This window comes from Arabidopsis lyrata (genome assembly GCF_000004255.2).
Source record: "Arabidopsis lyrata subsp. lyrata unplaced genomic scaffold ARALYscaffold_1, whole genome shotgun sequence".
NCBI classification, from domain to species: Eukaryota; Viridiplantae; Streptophyta; class Magnoliopsida; order Brassicales; family Brassicaceae; genus Arabidopsis; species Arabidopsis lyrata.
Window position 1 is genome coordinate 12710671 of NW_003302555.1, and position 21461 is coordinate 12732131.

Here is a 21461-nt window from a genome sequence, read left to right on the forward strand (position 1 = left end):
GTTAAGGATGTATAATTAATCAATCTTTGTTACATAATTGATAGAGTAATCGAGGACGTAGCTACTATGATCGGAAGCCAAGAATGTGGTACGAGATGAACCACTACAGTTCCTTGGTGAGGCCAAGTGGTGATACAGGTGCAGCGCGAGTTAAGCCACGTGGCACTGGCGTGTTTCTTCCCGAGAGACCAGTGAGTAGCTCAGAAGAGAAGAGACCCACGAAGAAGCCATGCCCCGTCACCTCCTCTCATTCTAGACAAGTCTTTCTTCCCAAGGAATGGGCTTATTAGCTAGTAATTAGCATATAATTACTGTGTATATCTTAAACTATTACAGAAGCTTAAACAAAAATAAGTTTTAACTGTCCTTTCTCTAGAGTTGGCACCTATAGTGATCAGTATTAGGTATGGTTCCTCAATGACGCTTGCTTTCTTCCCTCTTTATACCGAGCTCCTTCAGAACCTGAAGAATGTCACACAATAGACCTTCTCGGTATGTGGTTCAGGGTCCCTGGAGTCCAGGGAAGTTCGTCAACAAATGTAGTTATGATTGGAGACATCGTCATTTTTCAAGATCAACTGCTGAAACCTAACCAAGGGAGCTGGTGTATCACCAAAGTATGGCTTCCACATCTAATAACTTTGATCTCTTCAAATAGAAACACCTCCCTTCTGCAGATTCAACCAGAAAACATGAGACAAGAGTTCTACTAGCTTTGTGCCACTAGATTCTCCAAAACCGAACGACAACAATTGGACAAGTATTACACAATAATCTCAATGAATTTGAGAATCAAGAACAGGCCAAGCAACAAACTGAAACCTTTTCAACGATCTATAAAGCAGAGGCATATATCTGGTGGTAAAATTTTCCCTCTGGTTGAAATAGCTACTACCTAAAGCCTCAAGCTGGGAGTCCGTAAACAAAGAGAGAGTTTTGAATTTAAAACACCAATAACCGGGCATTTGGTCTAGTGGTATGATTCTCGCTTTGGGTGCGAGAGGTCCCGAGTTCGATTCTCGGAATGCCCCCATTGACTTTTTGTAAAACATATGCTCTAAATGCAAGCTGGAAATTTCTTAGAAAATCAATCTTGATTTATTCATAGTTTTTTCACAGATCTTGTTAAAACTACGGACCAAAACTTTATCATTCACTTCAGCAAGAGAAAATAAAAAAACAGAAATGGCCTTAAAGTTTGATTATTAACTGCATAAGGTAAAGAAAAATAACATAATAACATACCGTTGTTTCACGTCCAATTAGTATATTAGTCTTTTTAACCAGTAAACTTCATACAGTTCGCCAAATACATCAAGATTGAGCTGCAGAAAGAGCAAAAGAATTATGAATACGCATCTAACGAAAGAGCAAAGGGAAGCAAATATTTTCGTAAAGAAAAACAAAATGCAAGTAGAATGCTTTAACAAGATATAAAAACAGGGCATTTGGGCTAGTGGTATGATTCTCGCTTAGGGTGGGAGAGGTCCCAAGTACAATTCTCGGAATGCCTCGTTCACTTCTTCAAAGTTTTTGTTCTAAAAACTATTTCAAGAAAGGGGAACGAAACAAAAAGAATGCTTTGACTGAATAACGCCAATAACCGGGCATTTGGTCTAGTGGTATGATTCTCGCTTCGGGTGCGAGAGGTCCCGAGTTCGATTCTCGGAATGCCCCCATTGACTTTTTTCTTAGTAAATGTATCCAACCCAAACTAAAATATGTATGACGAAAGAAAATTTTTCGGGCTCAAATGCAAAACATGCATTTCAAACGCAGTTTCAGAAAAAGGATTAGAAATCAGGAACCAGCTTTTAGATAGTGAAAACCCCAAAAAACAGCAAGGGAAAGCTTCCAGTTTGAGAGAGCAGCAAATGATTTTTTCAATGGATTCTTATTGTGGTATTAGTCAATAACCAAGAATATGGTATAGCAGCATTATCAAGTCATATATTAAGATCACAAGGAATCAAACTACTTGAGAAACTAGGACAAGAGGACTATTCTCTTCTAATAATATTGCGCTGAAATTTTTCCATCCAGAGTACATTGCAAGCAAGAATTCCTCTTTAAAAAGAAAATGCAAGGGATCATATCATTGGAATTTCAGTTTAAAGAGATCTTATAGAAGAGATCTAGGAACATCCTATTCAAACTAAATCATATAGGAAAAGTCAACTAAGAGGATGAGATCACAATATGATCAAATATAGTGATCTTCCACGTTTTAACTAAGTTGTATAAAAACAGGGCATTTGGTCTAGTGGTATGATTCTCGCTTTGGGTGCGAGAGGCCCCGAGTTCGATTCTCGGAATGCCCCCATTGCCTTTTTTTAAAACCATATGTTATAAGTTTCAGTTCAGGGCATCTGGTCTAGTGGTATCATTTTTCCAACCCAAAATGAGATATGTATGAACAAAGAAGTTCCTTATTTTCTCTTTACTGCAAACCGTACATTTCAAATAACGAAAATGCAAATGATCATTTTAATTGGATTTGAATCGAAACAGATCTCATAGATTACACTAACGAAACTTCTTTAAACACTAAAATATTTCTTTAGTAGTCAACTAAAAGAACAGATCTGAATGTGACCAAATCCTAAATGGTTTAACAACATTGCTTAACAAGAGGGCATTTGGTCTAGTGGTATGATTCTCGCTTTGGGTGCGAGAGGTCCCGAGTTCGATTCTCGGAATGCCCCCATTCTGTTTTTGTAAAAAAAATATTCTAAATGCCAGCTAACACTTAATCAATATTAAGTTACAAACAATCCACTTTTACTGTTAAGCCCCGAAAGTCAACTGATAGAACTAGATCTAAAGCGTTATTTCTTTCTTAAATTATCTTAACAAGAAAACATTCTAATGTCATAGTCAATTATAAAATCAAAAACAGTTTGAACTTACTGCATGTTGCCAGCTTCATCACGAATAGAATCCTTGAAAGGTAAATCCTCAAAGAGTAAATTTCCTGTCATAACAGAGTGAAGCATGATGAATCTCTTAGGATTAAATAAGAAAACAATGCTTCAATGGGATAAATCAACATAGGGCATTTGGTCTAGTGGTATGATTCTCGCTTTGGGTGCGAGAGGTCCCGAGTTCGATTCTCGGAATGCCCCTTTGACTTTTTTTTTTAAAGTATGTGACCAATATTCAAGCAGAAAATTAAATCGAAAATTAAGATCTTCACTTAGTCCTAGTTCTGTCACAGATCTTGATCCATCTAAGAACCATATATTACCCATTTATTTCAGCAAGAGAAATAATTAAGTGCACAATGCAAAGGACAAGAAGAACATACCGCTCTTTCACATCCAAAGTAATAAATCTTAACCAGTAATCTTCACATAGGATCAAGTTTTGTAAGCAGCCCGATCACAACGAATGAGCTGGAGAACAAAAAGAATCTTGATTATCTACTGGAAAGGCAACGGAGCAACAAATCTTCGAATGAAAAGAGAGAATGCTAATAGGAGGCATTAACTACACAACATAATAAAAATAGGGCATTTGGTCTAGTGGTATGATTCTCGCTTTGGGTGCGAGAGGTCCCGAGTTCGATTCTCGGAATGCCCCATTGACATTTTGTAAAACATCTGAAAGATAGTAAAGAAAATGGTGGAACACCAAAGTTTCGATTTTACATCCAATGACTTGATCTCTTCAATCAGACAACACCTCCCCTTCTGCAGCTTCAACTAGGAAACATTTCGTACTTCAGCCTCTTTTTCAAAAAAAGTCTAGAAGACCACAAAAAGTATTTCAACCAGATTTTGTAAACAACAGGGCATTTGGTCTAGTGGTATGATTCTCGCTTAGGGTGCGAGAGGTCCCGAGTTCAATTCTCGGAATGCCCCATTTAACTTTTTGTAAAACAATGTTCTAAATGCCAGCTAACAGTGTCAGTTCATCAATATTAAATTACAGACAATCCATTAAGCCCTGAAAGTCAACTAATAGAACTAGATCTAAAACATAGTTTCTTTCTTAGATTATCTAAACAAAAAAGCATTCTATATCAGATTCAAATATATAAGTTAAAGAATTCGAACTTACTGCATGTTGCCAGCTTCATCACGAATAGAATCCTCAAAAGGTAAACAAACCCCCCAAGACTAAATTTCCTGTAATAACGGAGTGAAGCATGAATTCTCTTTTCCACAGGATTACACAACAACAAAATGCTTCAATGGGGACATTCAAATACAGGGCATTTGGTCTAGTGGTATGATTCTCGCTTTGGGTGCGAGAGGTCCCGAGTTCGATTCTCGGAATGCCCCATTGAATTTTTTAACGTAGTTGCTCTAAATTCAAGCAGACAATTGCCTCGGAAATCAGATCTCTATTAAGTCCTAGTTCTATCGCAGATCTTGATACAAGTAAAAACCATATATTACCTTTCAGTTGCAGCAAGAGAAGTTATTAAGTACTTAATGCAAAGGAAAAGAAGAACTTACCGCTATTTCACGTCCCATCAATAAATCTTTTCAACCAGTACCCTTCATATAGAGAGGACCATCATGTACTGCAAGCATCCAGATTCACAAAGAATGAGCTGGAGAAACACAAAAAGAATTTCTATCAAGTATCTACCGATAAAGCAAACGGAGCAACAAATCTCCGAATGAAAAGAGAGAATGCTAATAGGAGGCATTAACTGAACAACATAATAAACACAGGGCATTTGGTCTAGTGGTATGATTCTCGCTTTGGGTGCGAGAGGTCCCGAGTTCGATTCTCGGAATGCCCCTTTGGATTTTTGCAACACATATGCTCTAAATGCCAGCTAAGACTTTTTGCATACAATCTCTACTTGCTACCGGATTTTTCACAGATCACATACATCATTTGAACAATGTTGATTTACTTAAAAGTAACTCCCCACCAACATCGATTCACAAACAATCCACCAAAAAATCAACTGATAGGTCTCAGTAACAGCTTCAAGATACAGAAATAAAATAGACTGAATGTAAACCAATTATATAAGTTTCCAGATTCATCAAAGCACGAGACCCTTCAATAGGAATTAGGACAAGCCTTGGGTGTAAATTTACAATGGAAAGTTCATTCCTTTTTCAACAAATCATTTTAAACACCAAAAACAGAATGCTTGAACCCAATTACATCGGCAACAAAGCATTTAGGACAAGTTACGGAGGCCCTAGGTTCTATTCAAAGAATGCCCTTCATTGAGTTTCAAGCATAAGGAGGTCTAATAGGCAGCTCAAAATTATAGGACACAGAGACATTTCAGCCTTAATTTTAACCTAGGAGAGGCGATAACTAAGCAACATACATCTACATTACATTCTTAGCGATAGGAAAATACCTACAAAAGCATTGAAGAGCAAATACGTGCCCACCTAAGAAGAAGAAACGCATAACGCGCCACTGATTGATTCTCGCTTTAAGCTGTAACGATTCTCCAAACTCCGCGAAACCTCACGCCAAAGAAGAAATTTATCCAACATTTCAGGTGGACACACTCTAATCGCTATAGGCGAAAGTTTTTGGTTTAGGACTTTTGTCGAACAACTGGTGGGCGGGTGCCTCGTGAATCAGCAAATCAACCGGACAACGAATAATACAATGGATACGCTAACATCTGTTCGAAACCACGAGCGTGAATCTTTCTATATAGCTGGTTTAACTAACCCGAAACTGCATCAAAAGAAATTAATTCAATCTGGTTTAACTAAACCGACCGAAACTGCGTCAAAACAACGGAACCAATTACATATTAAATTCTGCGTCAAAACAACGGAACCAATTTGCTGCAATTTTCTTCTATATATTAAATTAAACCCTAAAAGGTCGCTTATTCATTTGCTCCGTCTTTGCTTCCCTGTGGTGGCAATGGCTACTTCGTCTTCTTTTCTTCGTCTTCCTCATCGAATCTGGTTTCTCCTTCCTCTTGTTGTCTTTCTCTTGTTATCCTACGCGGCGGCGCTCAAAAGTGTTGGTCCTAGCGAGCCAGCTCTGAATGTTAGCCTTAGTCCGTGTGAGCGAATCCAAGTTTCAGGCTATTCGAGAACCAAATTAGGGAAATTCGCTAACTCTCTTAGGGTAAACTTAGTTCCAATCCCAGAGAAGCTACACATCAAAATTCAAGTTTGTGTTCACCGGAATGCTACACTTGGAATGTGCCACTGTGAGAAATCAAATTGGAAAAATCTTCAGAAAGGGATCTGGAGCAGCTCTGTAATATCTCCATATGATAAACAATACATTGATGTGAAATTCAGTGGTAGTGAATATGAATCGTCTCGTTCACTGGTTACAATCAACGTTACAGAAGAGTTTCATCAATGGCGGATTTTTTGTCTTGTGGCGGGATTGATTGTGATTTTGTTAGCACCTGTTGTTAGTAGCTGGCTACCTTTTTACTATACGAGTTCTATGGCGGTTGGTGTTTTTCTCGTTGTTTTGATTATTATCTTCCAGGTTATGAGGCTATTGCCTGCTGGGAGGAAAAATGTTATGTATCTTGCGTTTTATGGATCTGTGGTTGGTGCTGGATCTTTCATTTTACATCAGTTCTCGATGATGGTGAATATGATTCTTGTTAATTTCGGGTTGAGTGAGGATATGTATAATCCGGTAGCGATTCTTGTGCTTGTTGGGATTGTTATTACTGGAGCTGCTTTTGGATTCTGGACAGTGAGGAAATTTGTTGTTTCGAAAGATGGAGGAGGTGTGGATGCTAGTGTGGCGCAGTTTGTGAAATGGGCGATGCGGTCTGTTGCTGCTACGTTTATTTTACAGAGTAGTCTTGATACTCCTATGGCGATGGGAGCTATTGTTTTAGCTAGCTTGCTTGGTTTTCTTGTTAGTAAAATGAAAAGCTTTGTAGCTCAAAGTCATTGGCTGGTTTCTGCTGGTGAGAGACGTCCAATAATGCATGGACGAGCTGAGTTCCTTAGCCGCCCTGGGGGAGGTGGACTGTGGAAGAGTGCTAGGAGAGTACCTTCATATTCCGGCTCTCCTTCTTACGATGTGAGCTCACCATCTTCAGTTAACCGGAGAACACCAATCGGAAATCAGGATTACTATTCTACATTCCACAGGACGCCAAACCGGAAGAAGATGTCGAAGAGAGAGTATGAAGAATTGACACAAGAAACGACACGGGAAGCAATGGCAGGACTTGCAGCTTCTCCAGGATTCAGTGATTGGTTAGTTGAGCATGCTGACAGAATCAAGTTGCTTCCCACTGAGAGCTATGATGACGAATTGGGTAGTGAATCAGATTCAACCGGTGAACAATCTTGGACAGGTTTTTTCTGGTAGAGCATAAACACTTTTGAGGCAACTCTTAACGACTTGCACGACATATACGGTTTATCATTAACTTTGTATTAGAATGTTGTAAGGTTTTTACAGCTTTCAGAGAGTTTAGGGGATAGGTTTAGGACTTAGAATCAATCTTTGTATAATCTCAGTTTTCCAATCTAAGCAGCTCAGGTGCATTCAATTACTTAATTGTGTAGTGATGAAATTAGGTCCTTTAGTTTCTCTCATAGTGGTTGTTGGTCGAAGAAAAAAATATAAACCAAAGTTGTATTAATCTTTCATAATCGATTGAAGTGTTCTATTGAGTGAAAAAAAAAATTAGTTTTATGATTTTATCTTAAAAATAAAAGAGATCGAATCTAAACTAAAACAAATACTTACCTATAATTTTCATTCGGTTCTATAAATTATAAACCAGGACATCCCAAAAATCCTGCTTGGAAACAGCTACACAGAACCAATTAAAACCAAAACTATCAGAAAGCAAACCGAATGTCAAAAGATGAGAATCTGATTACTTTGTAAATTTTGAAAACAATGATATCAACTAGATTGTTACAACATGTAAATGCTCAAAACAAGTTTTGCTTTAAATTTTGATTAGAGTACATTAACATGAATAGCAGAGTGGAGCTATCCTCCTAATCCAAGCTTGAAGGTGTTTCTTGCAAAAGAATATGTCCATAACCAGACAACTCTCCAGTAAACGACTAATCTAGGAGATGAAGAAAAAGGAGACAACTCGAAATGATAATCCAACAAACAGAGAATCAGTCGTAAGGAGTGGTCTTCTTGCTCATCTTCTAGCACAAGCAGACTCGTTCGTCGTTCCAGGAGAACCATATTCAGGAAAAACTCGTTCACTAAGGGCATATATAGGGTACTTCAATTTAGGGCTCTTCACCGATTCTCATCCTGCACATTGTTTTTCAAGCATTAATCATACTTGAGAAGAAATGAAAACAAAACTATAGCTAAAGTAAGCTTATATCAAAATGAGGAAACTTACAAAACATTCGAAAAGGGTGTGCATCAAACAAAGTTTCTACTTCTGCAGAGTTTGGTGTTAGAGTAAATGCTCCTTTGTTCCATTAGAGTCCAATCACAAGAATTACTTTGCAAAGATTCTGCCTTGGAAAGTGCATACAACAAAACATTCCCTTAGAACTGGAAAATTGTGCATCCTTCACTCCATAACAAGAAAAGAAGGCTAGACATAAAGCAGAGAACCATCGACGTAGAACCTATAACAAAAATAAAAGAAGAAGCATCCTTTTACGGGGTTAGCACAAGTCTTACTACAGAATAATTAGATTGTCAAAAGTCTTACGGGATTGCGTAAATAAAGATACGAGTTTTAACATCTAATATCTTGGAAAGACCCTCTCACCATATAGCAACAATCCAAAAGCATAACGTCGTGGTTAAATTTCATACTGCAGCTTCTTTTTAAAAAAAAAGTCTAGAAGACCACAAAGAGTATTTGAACCAGATTGCATAAACAACAGGGCATTTGGTCTAGTGGTATGATTCTCGCTTTGGGTGCGAGAGGTTCGATTCTCGGAATGCCCCATTGACTTTTTTAACAGCTTTAGTGCCAAAGAAGATAAGAACGTACCGCTGTTTAAACCAGTAAACTTCATATAGGTCGGACCTTCACATTTTGTAAGCTGCCAATTTCACAAAGAATGATCTGCAATTTCTGCATAAACAATAAAAGAGTCATGATTAAGCATATAACGGAAAGCAAAGGGTAGCAAAAAGTCACTAAAAGAAGGGCTAGAATGCTAATAGAAGATAAAACAGCGCATTTGGTCTAGTGGTATGATTCTCGCTTTGGGTGCGAGAGGTCCCGAGTTTGATTCTCGGAATGCCCCATTGACTTTTTCTACAATAGATGTCTCCAAACATAACTAAAATATGTATGACAAAAAAGGGTTCTTCTTTTCTGGCTCAATTGCAAAACATACATTTCAAAAGCAATTTTAGCCAAACAATTAGAGAACAGGAATCGTAGGTTACACTGTAAAGAAAATAACAAAGGTGGAAAAAAAATTCCCGTTTGAGAGAACAGCAAATGATTTTTCAATGGATTCTTATTGGGGCATTGTCTAGGGTAATAGTCAATAACCAAGAATTTGGTATAGCAGTCCGATCCAATCAAACTTAAGACAAAAAAGATCGTAGTGAATCAAACTACTGGATGTTTTTCAAATGATTGATGTAAACAGCAAGTCGGAAAATGTAGGAAAAGAGGACTACCCACCTCTTCTAATGATCAATATCCACTTTCTAAGGAAAATGCAAGTGGTCATACCATTCGAATTTCAGTTGAAAGAGATAATCATATAATAGATCTAGGAATATCCTAATCTATTTAGTGAAGTCAGAAAGACAATGGTATCACAATATGACAAAACAGTGTGATCATCAACGCTATAAATAAAACGCTTAGCAACTGGGCATTTGGTCTAGTGGTATGATTCTCGCTTTGGGTGCGAGAGGTCCCGAGTTCGATTCTCGGAATGCCCCTTTGACTTTTTGTAAAACATATGTTCTAAATGCCAGCTTAGACTTGCATACAAATTTGTATTTGCTTCCAGATTTGTCACAGATCGTATTCATCATTTCAACGATGTGTATCTACCTAAAAACTCCACCAAGACTAATTTACAAACAATCCACCGGAAAGTCAACTAATAGAACTTCAGATGGCTCATTAACATCTTCAAGCATCAGATAAATAATAGTTTGAATCTAAACCAACTGACAATTTTAAAAGTATAGAAGAGCATAGAAAATGTTTGAACCATAATGCATATACAACAGGGCATTTGGTCTAGTGGTATGATTCTCGCTTTGGGTGCGAGAGGTCCCGAGTTCGATTCTCGGAATGCCCCATTGTGTTTTTTAAGTAGATGATCTAAATTCAAGCAGAATGCTTAGCAAATCAGGTCTTTATTTAGTCTTGGTACTCTCACAATCAAATCCAGGTAAGAACCATATATTACCCTCTGATTTCAGCAAGAAAAATTATATGGTGCTTAATGCAAAGGAAAGAAGAACATACCGGTCTTCACGTACAATCAATAAATATTTTTAACCAGTAACCTTCATATAAGGAGGACCATCATGCTTTGTAAGTAGCCAGATTCACCAAAAATGACCTGCATACCCAGAAAAAGATTTTCGATTGAGTATCTACTGGAAAAGTAAATGCAGCAAAAAATCTCTGAAAGAAAAGAGAGAAAGCTAATTGGAGGTATTAACTGAACAACATAATAAAAACAGGGCATTTGGTCTAGTGGTATGATTCTCGCTTTGGGTGCGAGAGGTCCCGAGTTCGATTCTCGGAATGCCCCCATTGACTTTTTGTAAACAATATACATAATCTAAATGCCAGCCTAACAATGCTTGTAAAATAGTATTGATTCAATCCAAGATTTTTCACAGGTCTTGTTCAACAAATGAAGACCATATGTTCTCCTTCTATTTAAGCAAGAGGAAAAAAAAAAAAACCAAACCGTCCAATCTATATAGTGCATAATGGCAAAAGAAAAGAAAAACATACCACTGTTTCGCGTCCAATCTATGAACAAGAATGAAAACCATCACATTTGGTAAGCAAGCTGCCAGATTCAGCAAGAATGAACTGCAGAAACAACTCACAGGTCGTGATTAAGCATATAATGAAAAAGCAAAGGGAAGCAACAGTAATTCTTACAACCTGTTAGTAAAAGAAGTGAATCAGATGCTTAAACCAATGTACTCTCTCCTAAAAATCTGCGTTGTCATACTTAACATATACTTTTCAAGCACTGATGCTTCAGAGGAGCTAAAAACATAACTACAAATTGATTTTGACAAGGAAACAAGAACATTACAGAACATTTCAAAGGGTGCATCAAACACAATTTCCACTTCAGCGGGTTTGTGTTGGATCCAACGCTTTCCGTCCCCTAAGATGCAAACACCACACAAATTGCTTGAACTGATTTAAATTAACAACAGGGCATTTGGTCTAGTGGTATGATTCTCGCTTTGGGTGCGAGAGGTCCCGAGTTCGATTCTCGGAATGCCCCATTGACTTTTTGTAAAATGATGTTCTAAATGCCAGCTAACATTTCATCAAAATTAAATTACAGCAATCCACCTTTACTATTAAACCTGAAAGTCAACTAATAGAACTAGATCTAAAACATGGCCTAGATTATCTAAACAAGAAGCAATCTAATGTCAGATCCAAATATAAAATATAGAACATTTTGAACTTACTGCATTTTGCCAGCATCATTGAGAATAGAAACCTCAAAATTATAATTTCCTTTAAAACGGAGTGAAGGTTGTATTCTCTTTTTCACAGGATAAAACAACAACACATTTCCTGCTAAATCAATAACAGGGCATTTGGTCTAGTGGTATGATTCTCGCTTTGGGTGCGAGAGGTCCCGAGTTCGATTCTCGGAATGCCCCGTTGACCTTTTGTGAAACCATATGTTGTCAGTTCAAGTTCAGAATTTTTGCATACAAATTTTTATTTGGTGCCTGGTTTTCACAGATCACATCCAGGAGATCAACTATGAGTATCTACCTAAAACTTCAGCAATGTTACTAGCGTATTGTCTAGGGAGTCAGTCGATAGCTAAGCAATTGATATGGCAGCATGATCAGTCAAATGTTAAGACAAACAAAATCACAAAATCATAGGACTAACTCGTCTAATGATTTTTAGCGGAAGAGGTTTAAACAATTGGACCAATATATATTTTGAGTTTTTCCACACGGAGTACAATACAAACCAGAGATTCAGACAAAAATGCAAATCATAATTCACAGGAATTTCAGTTGAAAGAGATTAATGGATCTCATAGACTAGAACTAGGAACATCCTACTAAGACTAAAATATTTATTTTGTAAAAGTCAATTAAGAGAATGAGATCAAACTCTGACCAAATCTACAACGTTTAAACTAAATTGCTTAACAACAGGGCATTTGGTCTAGTGGTATGATTCTCGCTTTGGGTGCGAGAGGTCCCGAGTTCGATTCTCGGAATGCCCCATTGACTTTTTTCATAAATGATCTAAATTCAAGTAGCAAATTGCTTTACTTAGTCCTAATCGTAGATCTTGATCCAAGTACGAACCACATATTACCCTTTCATTTAAGTTAAAGAAAATACAAACTACAGGCACCTTAAGTTTCATTTTTAAGTGCTTAATGCAATGGAATATAAGAGCATACCGCTGTCAAGTCCTCTCAGTAAACTTCATGTTGGGATGACTGTCATCTTTTGTAAGAAGCCAGATATAAAAAGAATGAGCTGGAGAAAACAGCAAACGAATTGTGATTAAGAATTGATCACAAAAGCAAAGGGAAGCAACAATTTTCTTAAAGCATAAGAAAACAGGGCATTTGGTCTAGTGGTATGATTCTCGCTTTGGGTGCGAGAGGTCCCGAGTTCGATTCTCGGAATGCCCCGTTGACTTTTTGTAAAACATCGGAAAATTGCTTAGGGAACTAATATTGGTTTTTAATTATAGATTATTCACATATCTTCTTCAACAACTATGGACCACAAGTTTCTCTTTCATTTCAGCAAGAAAAAATTTATAAAAAAAAACAACCGCCTTAAAGTTTCATTAATAAGTGCATGGCAAAGAAACATAATACATACCGAAAAATTATTAAGTGCTTGACGCAAAGGAGAAGATACCGCTCTCTCACATCCAATCAATAAAACTTTACAACCAGTACCCTTCATATAGGGAGGACCATCATGCTTTGTAAGCAGCCAGATTTACCAATAATGAGCTGCAGAAACAGAAAAAAAAATTCGATTACATATCTATCGGAAAATTTGTCCTTTGTTGCCTTACTTTTCCAAGACAATATTCAGCAAATTCAGCCTTATAATTTATCAAAATTTACAACCAATCCACCTTTGGTATTAACTGATGAATGTCAACTAATAGAACTAAAACTAATAGGCAGCTTGACAACTTTAAAAATCAAATAGATTGAACCTATCCTAACTGTATACAGCTTCATCAAAAGTATACACATCAAAAGGAAAAGGCTAGCACATCAACTTCAAATCTTGAAACATTCTGTTAAGGACCGAAAATAACTCAATTTTGAAAGGATCCACAATTCAGTTTCTTTCTTAAATAAGGAAACAACAAATTTAATTTTATCCACAAGATAATAAATAGAGGACACTTACAATTGCGGTACATTGCGGGATTCTCCATGAATAAGCAGCAACAATAGGAAAAAGATCAAGTTCCTGCCTTTAGAATGGGTAGCCAGTGCAAATCCCTGCTTTAGAACAAGTCTACAGTGGCACTTATGTGGATAGATTCAACCAAAAATTCATTCATGCAGAATTGAAGCCATTCGCAAAGAAAAAAACTACCAAAGCAGAACCAGATAAAACCAAAACCATGCAATAATAGGAAGAAAAAGGTCCCAATACGAAGAAACGGTGGTCCTGGGTTAACTACAAGCAATAAGAAATTCTAACTGAATGTATTATTGAAACACAACAAGTCTAGTCCAGAGATAACAATGTAATTGATGCGTGAATCTACAATGATTAACAAAAATCATAAGGCTCATAAGACAAGTTTGCTTTCAAATTTGTTCAGTATACGAATATTTAGTACAAGTATTACAATGGAAAATGAGTGTTTGAAGGTGAGTACTGAGTACGAGTTTTCCTCCAAATCCACAATTGAGGGTGATGTTTGCCTAGAATCATAACAAGCCAACTGTTCTCTGCATCATAATTGAGAATCCTGTAGGAACAACTTAGAAATGAAGCCTAGAAAAAGTTACAATATAATTATTTCAAATTCAAGAATAGAGACTGACCTAGATCATGCTGAGAAAGAAACCCCTCCAATTATCTAAAGACAAACATAAGATTCATGGAAACCTATAGTGAGATGCCCCAGCAGGAAATAAACTGGAGCTTCAGCTACTGCGTCTGCATATATATAAGCAAGTAGCCAAGTTCTGCATTCACTGGTACAGAGAATCAATTGTATGGAATGTTATTGTCTTGGTGTTGATCTTCTAGTGGAAGAAGACTAATCTAGGAAAGCATCATTCGAAAAATTATGTTCATTAAGGCATACAAGTATGTTTCTCTACCATTTTAGGGTACTTAAACTTAGGGCACTGCTCGATAAAAGCAGGTGGTCTTTCATAAGTCACAGATGCAGCTCTGATCAAAATCCCGGCAGTTAAACCCCATATCATATAATCCTTATCTCCTGTTCTGTAGTCAAAGTAGTGGATCAAATACTTTTCGCCCATCCACTCTCTCTCTTCAGATCTTCGATTCTCATCCTGGACAAATGTTCAAGTTATGATGCTTCAGAAAGGGAAAATCAACTACAGCTTAAGTAACTTGATAAGAAAACAAGAGGAACCTTAAGGAACATTTCCAAGGGTGCATCAAACACATCTTCCACTTCCCCAGGATTTGGTGTCGGATTGAATTTTGTTTTGTCCCTCAAGATTCCTATCACAGGAATTACTCTTAGCAGATGCTGTAAGACAATGACGCGCATGTAAGAAAAATATCTATCAGAAATGGAGAATCATGCATCTCTCACTTCAGAAAAGGAAAAGAAAGCTTGACATAAGGCAGGGAACATCTGCCTTAGAGCCCAAAAGACAACAAAAAGGCAACACTCTGCCGTATTAACACGACTCCTACTTAAGAACATTCAGGATCAAAACCTACATAGCGTTCAAGACCGTCACTTTAGCTACCAGATCTCTGCTACTATGATATAATACAGCTAACATAGAAGTTCAAGAATCAAAGATGAATAGAGCGACTGGTTACTCCTACTATGACGTTAATGTCCAAGCACAGAAGATCAGCAAGATAGTCTAAAACCCCCACTTCAATGTCAATCCCAAATTCTGATCTCACTAAGAACATGCATCACCAATAAGACAAAAAGAATTATAACCATCTTAATACCTTAGAGAGAAATGGTTCGAGGGAAGTGACAACAGCAACAAGAGAAGGGTCCAATCCAATCTCTTCCTCAGCCTCTCTGGTTGCAGTCATCCCATCATCTTTATCATCCTCCTCCGCTTTCCCACCTGGCAGTGAAACTTCTCCTGCAACCACCAAAAAAAAAACAACCTTTATTAACAACCACCTCAAATTCATCAGTAGACCAAACTCATTGACCAAAAAATGAAAGAAGCCAATGATTTCCAAGTTAAAAGACGAAACCTTTAAATCGAACCTGAGTGAGTAGACAATTTGGAAGATCTCTTAGTAAGAATAACACGCAAATCACCATCATCTCCTTCAAAGATACAGATCAACACAGCAGCTCTCTTGGGTTTAAACCTCTCAGGGTCTTTCGAAACCGGAGCAATAGATTCCTGAAATCCAACCTGAGAAACCACTTTCCCGGCGGTCTCCTGATCTGTCTGCATCTCCTCGGCGTCATCGAAGGATGAAGAAGGTGGCGGCTTGTATCGGCGAAGTTGCTGGGCCAAAGCGGAGAGTCGAGAAGACCCACCACCGAAAGAGGAAGTCGCTGTTGATATCGCAGGCTCCATAGATTTGCAGAGAAGGGTTGTTGTTGTTCGTGCAAATGAAGGAAGCCTACGATAAAGCAAAAACATGAATCCGATTTGCGGAAATGGATTCTGTGTGTAATCATAAAAACAAAAACAGACAAAATCAGACACCTCCTCGTGAGAGAGTCCACGTGTTTCTCGTTCTTTGTGCCTTTTTTTTGGCTTTCTTTCGCTCATGTGAAGCTTTATTTTATTGGTTTTGGTTAGTAAACACGTATCATTGCACCTGTGGTATAGGATTTTTACCGTTTTTATAATTACTAATCACAAAATCTGTATTTTTAGATTATTTTTTTTTCCCAAAAGTTTTACTATATTCTACAATAAATATTACATGAGTCGGTAGGATTAAAACCTCCGAAAGTAAAGCCGAAAAAATGAGAATATCCCAAAAAAACATACGCAGATGCCAAAAACTAAACCAACGAACGAAAGCAAGGACCAAACATTTAAACTCGAAAGTAAGTAACCACACTTCACCTACAGAATTTTCTAATTTCTGAAAAGCCTAAACCAAACTGTTAGTAAAAAAACAAGTAACGACAAGCAAATCCTCCTATATCGAATAAAAACTACCTCACAATCTACCTCAACAATTAATAATTTTGATATCGTATGGAGTATTATTTTATTTTATTTTGCGAAAAGAGTTTTACCGTTTTGTATCATTAATGTGATTTAATGTATGCAATTTGTAAAAACTTGTGTTAAAAAAAATCGTGTTTTTGGATCTTTCAACCTTTAAAAGTTACAAATCCATATATTTTGCGATTATTATAAATTTGATGTAACAAAAAACGATTTTGTGTTTTCTTCCATTTAAACTATTTATTTAAGTAGTTATCATGAATACGTTAACTGAATGATAAAGCAAAATTGAAGATTTACATACGAAACTAATAATTGACCATTTTCAAATGGTTTGGAATTTGGATCATCAATGATAAAACTTCAATTAGTTGATTTCGTTTTTTTCTTTTTGGAGCTTAGAGTCTTAACACATTTGTTTTCTAATCGTTTAAGAGGCATGGGTCCGACCAAGAACTCCACGTTTAAGTAAATTTAAAAATAAATAAACAAAAAAGACATTAAGTACTCTAGTTCAGTTTAAATATCATATATCAGTTATGTGTCTTAGGTAGATTGCTTAAATCACATTCACATATATAATTTGTTAGCTAGCTTATATAAACAAAAATACGAATAGAACTGGAATAACTGGTAAACCACCTTTTACAAAATTCAACCAAGTAATTGAAGAGTTGGCACGATCAAATGGACTTTTTCATATATAAAAGTAGACCGCTGAGAATATTCTTGGATATATATATTAATTAAGCATAATAGGTATCTAAATTCTGAGAAAGTACATATCGTAGTCCTCCTGTTCGTGGCATCGGTGCTTTAAAATAGCTTAGAAGTGGTGTGTACTTGTTAAATAGAACGTGAAAACCCTATGCCATGCCATGCACTGGAACATATATCTTGCTGTTTTAAGTTTTTCCGTATATGCACACCCATGTTTTGTATAGTAATTACGTAAATGAACTGCAATAGTCTTTGAATATATAAACTCAAACCAAACCTAGCTATTTAACGTGTCAAACAATTTGTCATTTTTTTCAAATTACATTACATTAGTTTATATATAACTTCTATCATATCAGACTGTTCTTGTCGTGATTGAAGTCCTAGTTTCTTTTCTCCTTGGCGTTTTCTACGTGCAGTTGTACAGACCAAAGAAAAACAAAACAAAACTTATAACATAATAGGAAGGTGCCAACCCAAAGGAAAGGCACAAGAGGAAAGCAAGCGATGTAATAATAATCGTATCAGACAAAACTAAAATTTAGAATTGCAGAACAAAAAAAATGGGAGAAAAAGAAGAGAAGAAAGAGAAAGGGGAGGAAATCATCACGGCCGTTTACAAGGTTCACCTTCACTGCCGGAAATGTGCATGCGACATCAAAAAGCCTCTCCTTCGATTCCAAGGTTAGGCTTCATTGTCTAAACGATGGCCTTAAGTTTACAAGTCGTCATATATATAAAAAGTAGTTTCCACTGTTTCAGAGAAGAGATGGGTCAATCTACTGTCGAGAGTTATTCTCCTGCATGTATAGATAGTTTCCCTTAAGACTTATTATTAAAAAAAAAAATAATAATAATAATCCACAAGCGCGGCACGGTTAACGATCATGTGGAGAATTGATAGTGATGTAGTAAATTTTGATTAATGAATAATATAATCTTGTAGGGGTTCATAATGTGGACTTTGATTTGGAGAAGAATGAGATCAAAGTAAAAGGGAAAATAGAAGTCGTGAAGATTCACAAGCAAATCGAGAAATGGAGCAAGAAAAAAGTTGAGCTCATCGCTCCCAAACCTTCTGAGGTTAAGAAAACCACCACTACAACCACAACAACTACTTCTGTGGAAGAAAAGAAGACCACCGAGGTCAAAAAGGTAAATTTTGCTTCCATAATTACATACCATATATTGATATATGTACCTGTATGTGTGTGAAAGACTGAAAGCATTTGTGTGTTTACTTTTAATAATCCACAGGAAGTTATTCGTACGACAGTACTAAAGGTACACATTCATTGCCCACAGTGTGACAAAGATCTTCAGCACAAACTCTTGAAACACAAAGGTAAGATTGAGTCGATCGAAATATTATTTAAAATAATTGTTCGAAGTAGTAACAAATGAAGGGGGAAACATACAGAAATAAATCTTAAAATCTTATATTGATTCATTAGTCCAGTGCTTGGATTCTAACTTGGTTATTTTGGCAGCTATTCACATCGTGAAAACTGATACAAAGGCGCAAACCCTAACGGTACAAGGGACTATAGATACCGCAAAACTTTTAACCTATATAAAGAAGAAAGTTCACAAACATGCAGAGATCGTAAGCTCAAAGACCGAAGAAGAGAAGAAGAAGGAAGAAGAGGATAAGAAGAAGAAGGAAGAAGAGAAGAAGAAAGAAGACGAGAAGAAGAAAGAAGAGGAGAAGAAGAAGAAGGAAGGAGAGGAAAAGAAAGAAGAAGTAAAAATAGAAGTGACCAAAACGATTACTCAAGTTGTGGAATTTAAAGAGAAAGTAAAAGTTGAGGGCCAAAAAGATAAAGATGGAAACATACCTTACTTTGTCCACTACGTATACGCTCCACAATTGTTCAGTGATGAAAACCCTAATGCTTGTTGCATTGTCTAGTTACAGTTGCATATGTTTGTAATATTGTTCACGTGAAATTAGACAGTATAACTATCATATAAGTTATACTTAAACCAATAATGATGATGATGTGATATTGTACTAGAAATTAAGAATCATCTATAAAAAGGGATATATAATTTTGCTCTTGGATGATGGCAAATCGAAGTAAATTAGTTAAAGCTATGATATTTTAGGGGAAAAATAATGTTTGTATTCTGCTTAACAAAATGGATTGTCTACAATGTGTGTATTACTAGTTTATTTTAGCTTAACAAAATAGTGTGTTTCATTTATTTTAGTTTGTGACAATGTTTTCTATAGAACACACTATAAGTACCAAATTTTTATATGCATTTACATGCTTATGGGAAATTAAGAGTGGTAATTTCAGTTTGTATAAAAGTTTCTCATTAAATTTTTTCTTTTTCTTTCTGAGATATATGTATATATATATTTGCTCTTTTTATATATGTATATATATATATTTGCTCTTTATATATATATATATATATATATATATATATATTTGCTCTTTCTATAATGTTACTAGAAGTGTTAAATAGTTGATTATGCTATCAATTATAGTTTGGATATAGAATAATATCTTATAACTCAATTATAAATAAATTTTCACGTGAATCATTACTTTTGGTAGGGGACGGGAGACAATGTCTCCCCACAAATTATACAAGAACAAGAAAACCGAAATTACAAACGGATATGTCTTGGAAACGCAGTTCCACGGACATAATCTCCAACAAGCTCCTCCACAAATATTGGAGCCGAATCTAATGAAACCCTAACGAGTAAATGCATAGTTAGCTACTCTTCCCTATACACATGCGAATCATAGTAATTATTTAGAAAATATAAAAAAACATAATTTTTTCTTATTCATGATAATATCAAATATGTAAAAATATATCTTGGCACTACAAGAAAACACTGGCAAAACCAACGGATTTAGTAACGAACTCATATCCGTCGGTATTTACTGACAGAAAACAGACGGTAACTCGCCGGTTCGTCGTCGGTAACAACCATCAGCCATGTCTCGGTTAACCGTCGGTGTTAAACCAAACGGATTACCGACAACTATATTACTGACGGTATTGATTCGTTGCAAATTCGTTGGGAATATAGCCGTCGGTAATCCGTCGACCTCCCCGACAAAATACCGACGGAATATCTATTACTGACGCTCTAGAACCGGCGACCATAATGTGTCGGGAAACCGTCGGTTATGGTCTTAACCGACGGATTATCAATGATTTTGTTCGTCGGTTACACGATGTTTTCTTGTAGAGGCTACTCTTCTTGTGCCTATTTAAAGATTACCTCATTGTTGATTGCGGCTAGAAGAAGAGCTAATGAATGTAAAGTTTCGACCAAATAGCTGAGAGGCATATATATTAGCTTGGACCAGCAATATGTGTATCCCTGTTGGTGTGTCTTTATTTGCATAATCCGCGAGAAGACATTCTTCACGACGTAAGAGATATATGAGCTGATAAATGTAAGGTATTAACAAATTCTTAGATATATTTTAGGCATTAATTGATTTAATTTAATTCAGAAATCAAACTTATAGTTAAGAGACGTCTCTTAGTTAAGAGCCAAAACTGAAGCTAAGAGACGGCCACGTGTCCGTGTATGAGTGGTTGATGGGTTAAATTAGGCATGGGCAAATAAATCGAACCGAATGTACCGAACTGAAACCGAAACCAAAAGAACTGAATCGAACCGAAAATTTGAAAATAACCAAATAAATACTAAATTCTATGACCGAAATAACTATAACCGAATCGGTACCGAACTGCAATATTTCGGATAACCAAAAATACCCGAAATACAATTATATTTTCAAAATAATTAGTTATTTATAAACCAAATAACAAAAAATACTTGAAAATATATAAAAATAGTAAAAATACTCGAAAATAACCAAAAATATCCAAAAATATCCGAAAATACTAAATTTTAGAACCAAAATAACCGAAACCGAATGGACCTAACCGATAACCGATCGTAAAAACCGAACGCCCAGGCCAGGTTAAATATATATACTAGAAAATAATCGGAAACATGTTTTTTCTTTTCTTTTCTCTCTCTCTCTCTTTTACGCGATTTCAACGAGGAACGAAACCGGAGATGATTTCGTTGAAATCGACCCAAATCGGAGGAATCGCCGATGTTAACTACCTACGGCCGTCGGTATGGAGTTAGCTAATCATCTCCATCAAATCTCGTAATATGATGGCCACTAGAACTCAACTTCGTGATCGAGCTATGCATCAACAATTGAAAGCGGATTTGGT

The 21461-nt window shown here is 36.4% G+C and overlaps 5 protein-coding genes and 15 non-coding genes across 22 annotated transcripts in view; 18 read left to right on the forward strand and 2 right to left on the reverse strand.

Annotated features, from left to right (window-relative positions):
• The window catches only part of LOC9329603, a 999-nt gene extending 581 nt beyond the window's left edge, over positions 1-418 (forward strand). Inside the window, exon 2 of the mRNA XM_002890738.2 lies at positions 45-418. Coding sequence (XP_002890784.1) covers positions 45-290 — 246 coding nt within the window. The 3' untranslated portion in view covers positions 291-418. The remainder of the gene's footprint in view (positions 1-44) is intronic.
• A 541-nt stretch (positions 419-959) lies between these two features.
• On the forward strand, positions 960-1031 carry TRNAP-UGG. The gene has a single exon. It is a non-coding gene; the product is annotated as a tRNA-Pro (tRNA).
• Positions 1032-1605: 574 nt separating this feature from the next.
• On the forward strand, positions 1606-1677 carry TRNAP-CGG. Its single transcript has one exon. It is a non-coding gene; the product is annotated as a tRNA-Pro (tRNA).
• A 956-nt stretch (positions 1678-2633) lies between these two features.
• Positions 2634-2705, forward strand: TRNAP-UGG. Its single transcript has one exon. It is a non-coding gene; the product is annotated as a tRNA-Pro (tRNA).
• Positions 2706-3053: 348 nt separating this feature from the next.
• TRNAP-UGG lies at positions 3054-3125 on the forward strand. The gene has a single exon. It is a non-coding gene; the product is annotated as a tRNA-Pro (tRNA).
• A 385-nt stretch (positions 3126-3510) lies between these two features.
• On the forward strand, positions 3511-3582 carry TRNAP-UGG. The gene has a single exon. It is a non-coding gene; the product is annotated as a tRNA-Pro (tRNA).
• Positions 3583-3791: 209 nt separating this feature from the next.
• TRNAP-AGG lies at positions 3792-3863 on the forward strand. Its single transcript has one exon. It is a non-coding gene; the product is annotated as a tRNA-Pro (tRNA).
• Positions 3864-4214: 351 nt separating this feature from the next.
• TRNAP-UGG lies at positions 4215-4286 on the forward strand. The gene has a single exon. It is a non-coding gene; the product is annotated as a tRNA-Pro (tRNA).
• A 398-nt stretch (positions 4287-4684) lies between these two features.
• Positions 4685-4756, forward strand: TRNAP-UGG. Its single transcript has one exon. It is a non-coding gene; the product is annotated as a tRNA-Pro (tRNA).
• Positions 4757-5792: 1036 nt separating this feature from the next.
• LOC9326847 (nuclear envelope integral membrane protein 1) lies at positions 5793-7620 on the forward strand. Its single transcript, XM_021013970.1, has one exon. It carries the CDS (start codon positions 5866-5868, stop codon positions 7297-7299), a length of 1434 nt encoding a protein of 477 aa, XP_020869629.1. The 5' UTR covers positions 5793-5865; the 3' UTR covers positions 7300-7620.
• Positions 7621-7795: 175 nt separating this feature from the next.
• LOC110225331 lies at positions 7796-8485 on the reverse strand. Its single transcript, XM_021014802.1, is given in 4 exon segments — positions 7796-8133; positions 8135-8211; positions 8308-8383; positions 8450-8485. Coding segments are annotated over 4 exon segments (387 nt in total). The 3' UTR covers positions 7796-7935.
• Positions 8486-9762: 1277 nt separating this feature from the next.
• On the forward strand, positions 9763-9834 carry TRNAP-UGG. Its single transcript has one exon. It is a non-coding gene; the product is annotated as a tRNA-Pro (tRNA).
• A 296-nt stretch (positions 9835-10130) lies between these two features.
• Positions 10131-10202, forward strand: TRNAP-UGG. The gene has a single exon. It is a non-coding gene; the product is annotated as a tRNA-Pro (tRNA).
• Positions 10203-10592: 390 nt separating this feature from the next.
• TRNAP-UGG lies at positions 10593-10664 on the forward strand. The gene has a single exon. It is a non-coding gene; the product is annotated as a tRNA-Pro (tRNA).
• A 648-nt stretch (positions 10665-11312) lies between these two features.
• Positions 11313-11384, forward strand: TRNAP-UGG. Its single transcript has one exon. It is a non-coding gene; the product is annotated as a tRNA-Pro (tRNA).
• Positions 11385-11703: 319 nt separating this feature from the next.
• TRNAP-UGG lies at positions 11704-11775 on the forward strand. Its single transcript has one exon. It is a non-coding gene; the product is annotated as a tRNA-Pro (tRNA).
• Positions 11776-12290: 515 nt separating this feature from the next.
• On the forward strand, positions 12291-12362 carry TRNAP-UGG. Its single transcript has one exon. It is a non-coding gene; the product is annotated as a tRNA-Pro (tRNA).
• A 348-nt stretch (positions 12363-12710) lies between these two features.
• Positions 12711-12782, forward strand: TRNAP-UGG. Its single transcript has one exon. It is a non-coding gene; the product is annotated as a tRNA-Pro (tRNA).
• Positions 12783-13813: 1031 nt separating this feature from the next.
• LOC9326848 (nudix hydrolase 15, mitochondrial) lies at positions 13814-16062 on the reverse strand. 3 transcript variants are annotated; one of them, XM_002893496.2, is made up of 6 exons: positions 15578-16055; positions 15304-15446; positions 14741-14860; positions 14460-14657; positions 14178-14330; positions 13814-14101 (listed from the first exon to the last, which is right to left on the reverse strand). In XM_002893496.2, exons 1-5 carry the CDS (start codon positions 15963-15965, stop codon positions 14328-14330), a joined length of 852 nt encoding a protein of 283 aa, XP_002893542.2. In that variant the 5' UTR covers positions 15966-16055; the 3' UTR covers positions 13814-14101; positions 14178-14327. The 3 variants fall into 3 exon arrangements, with proteins under 3 accessions (XP_002893542.2, XP_020869642.1, XP_020869641.1); XM_021013983.1 differs by having other exon boundaries at positions 13816-14081; positions 14178-14657; positions 15578-16062; XM_021013982.1 differs by having other exon boundaries at positions 13816-14101; positions 14178-14657; positions 15578-16062.
• A 1504-nt stretch (positions 16063-17566) lies between these two features.
• LOC9329604 (heavy metal-associated isoprenylated plant protein 4) lies at positions 17567-19371 on the forward strand. The gene is made up of 4 exons (XM_002890740.2): positions 17567-17912; positions 18175-18383; positions 18486-18573; positions 18719-19371. Exons 1-4 carry the CDS (start codon positions 17792-17794, stop codon positions 19138-19140), a joined length of 840 nt encoding a protein of 279 aa, XP_002890786.1. The 5' UTR covers positions 17567-17791; the 3' UTR covers positions 19141-19371.
• Positions 19372-21461: the final 2090 nt, after the last annotated feature.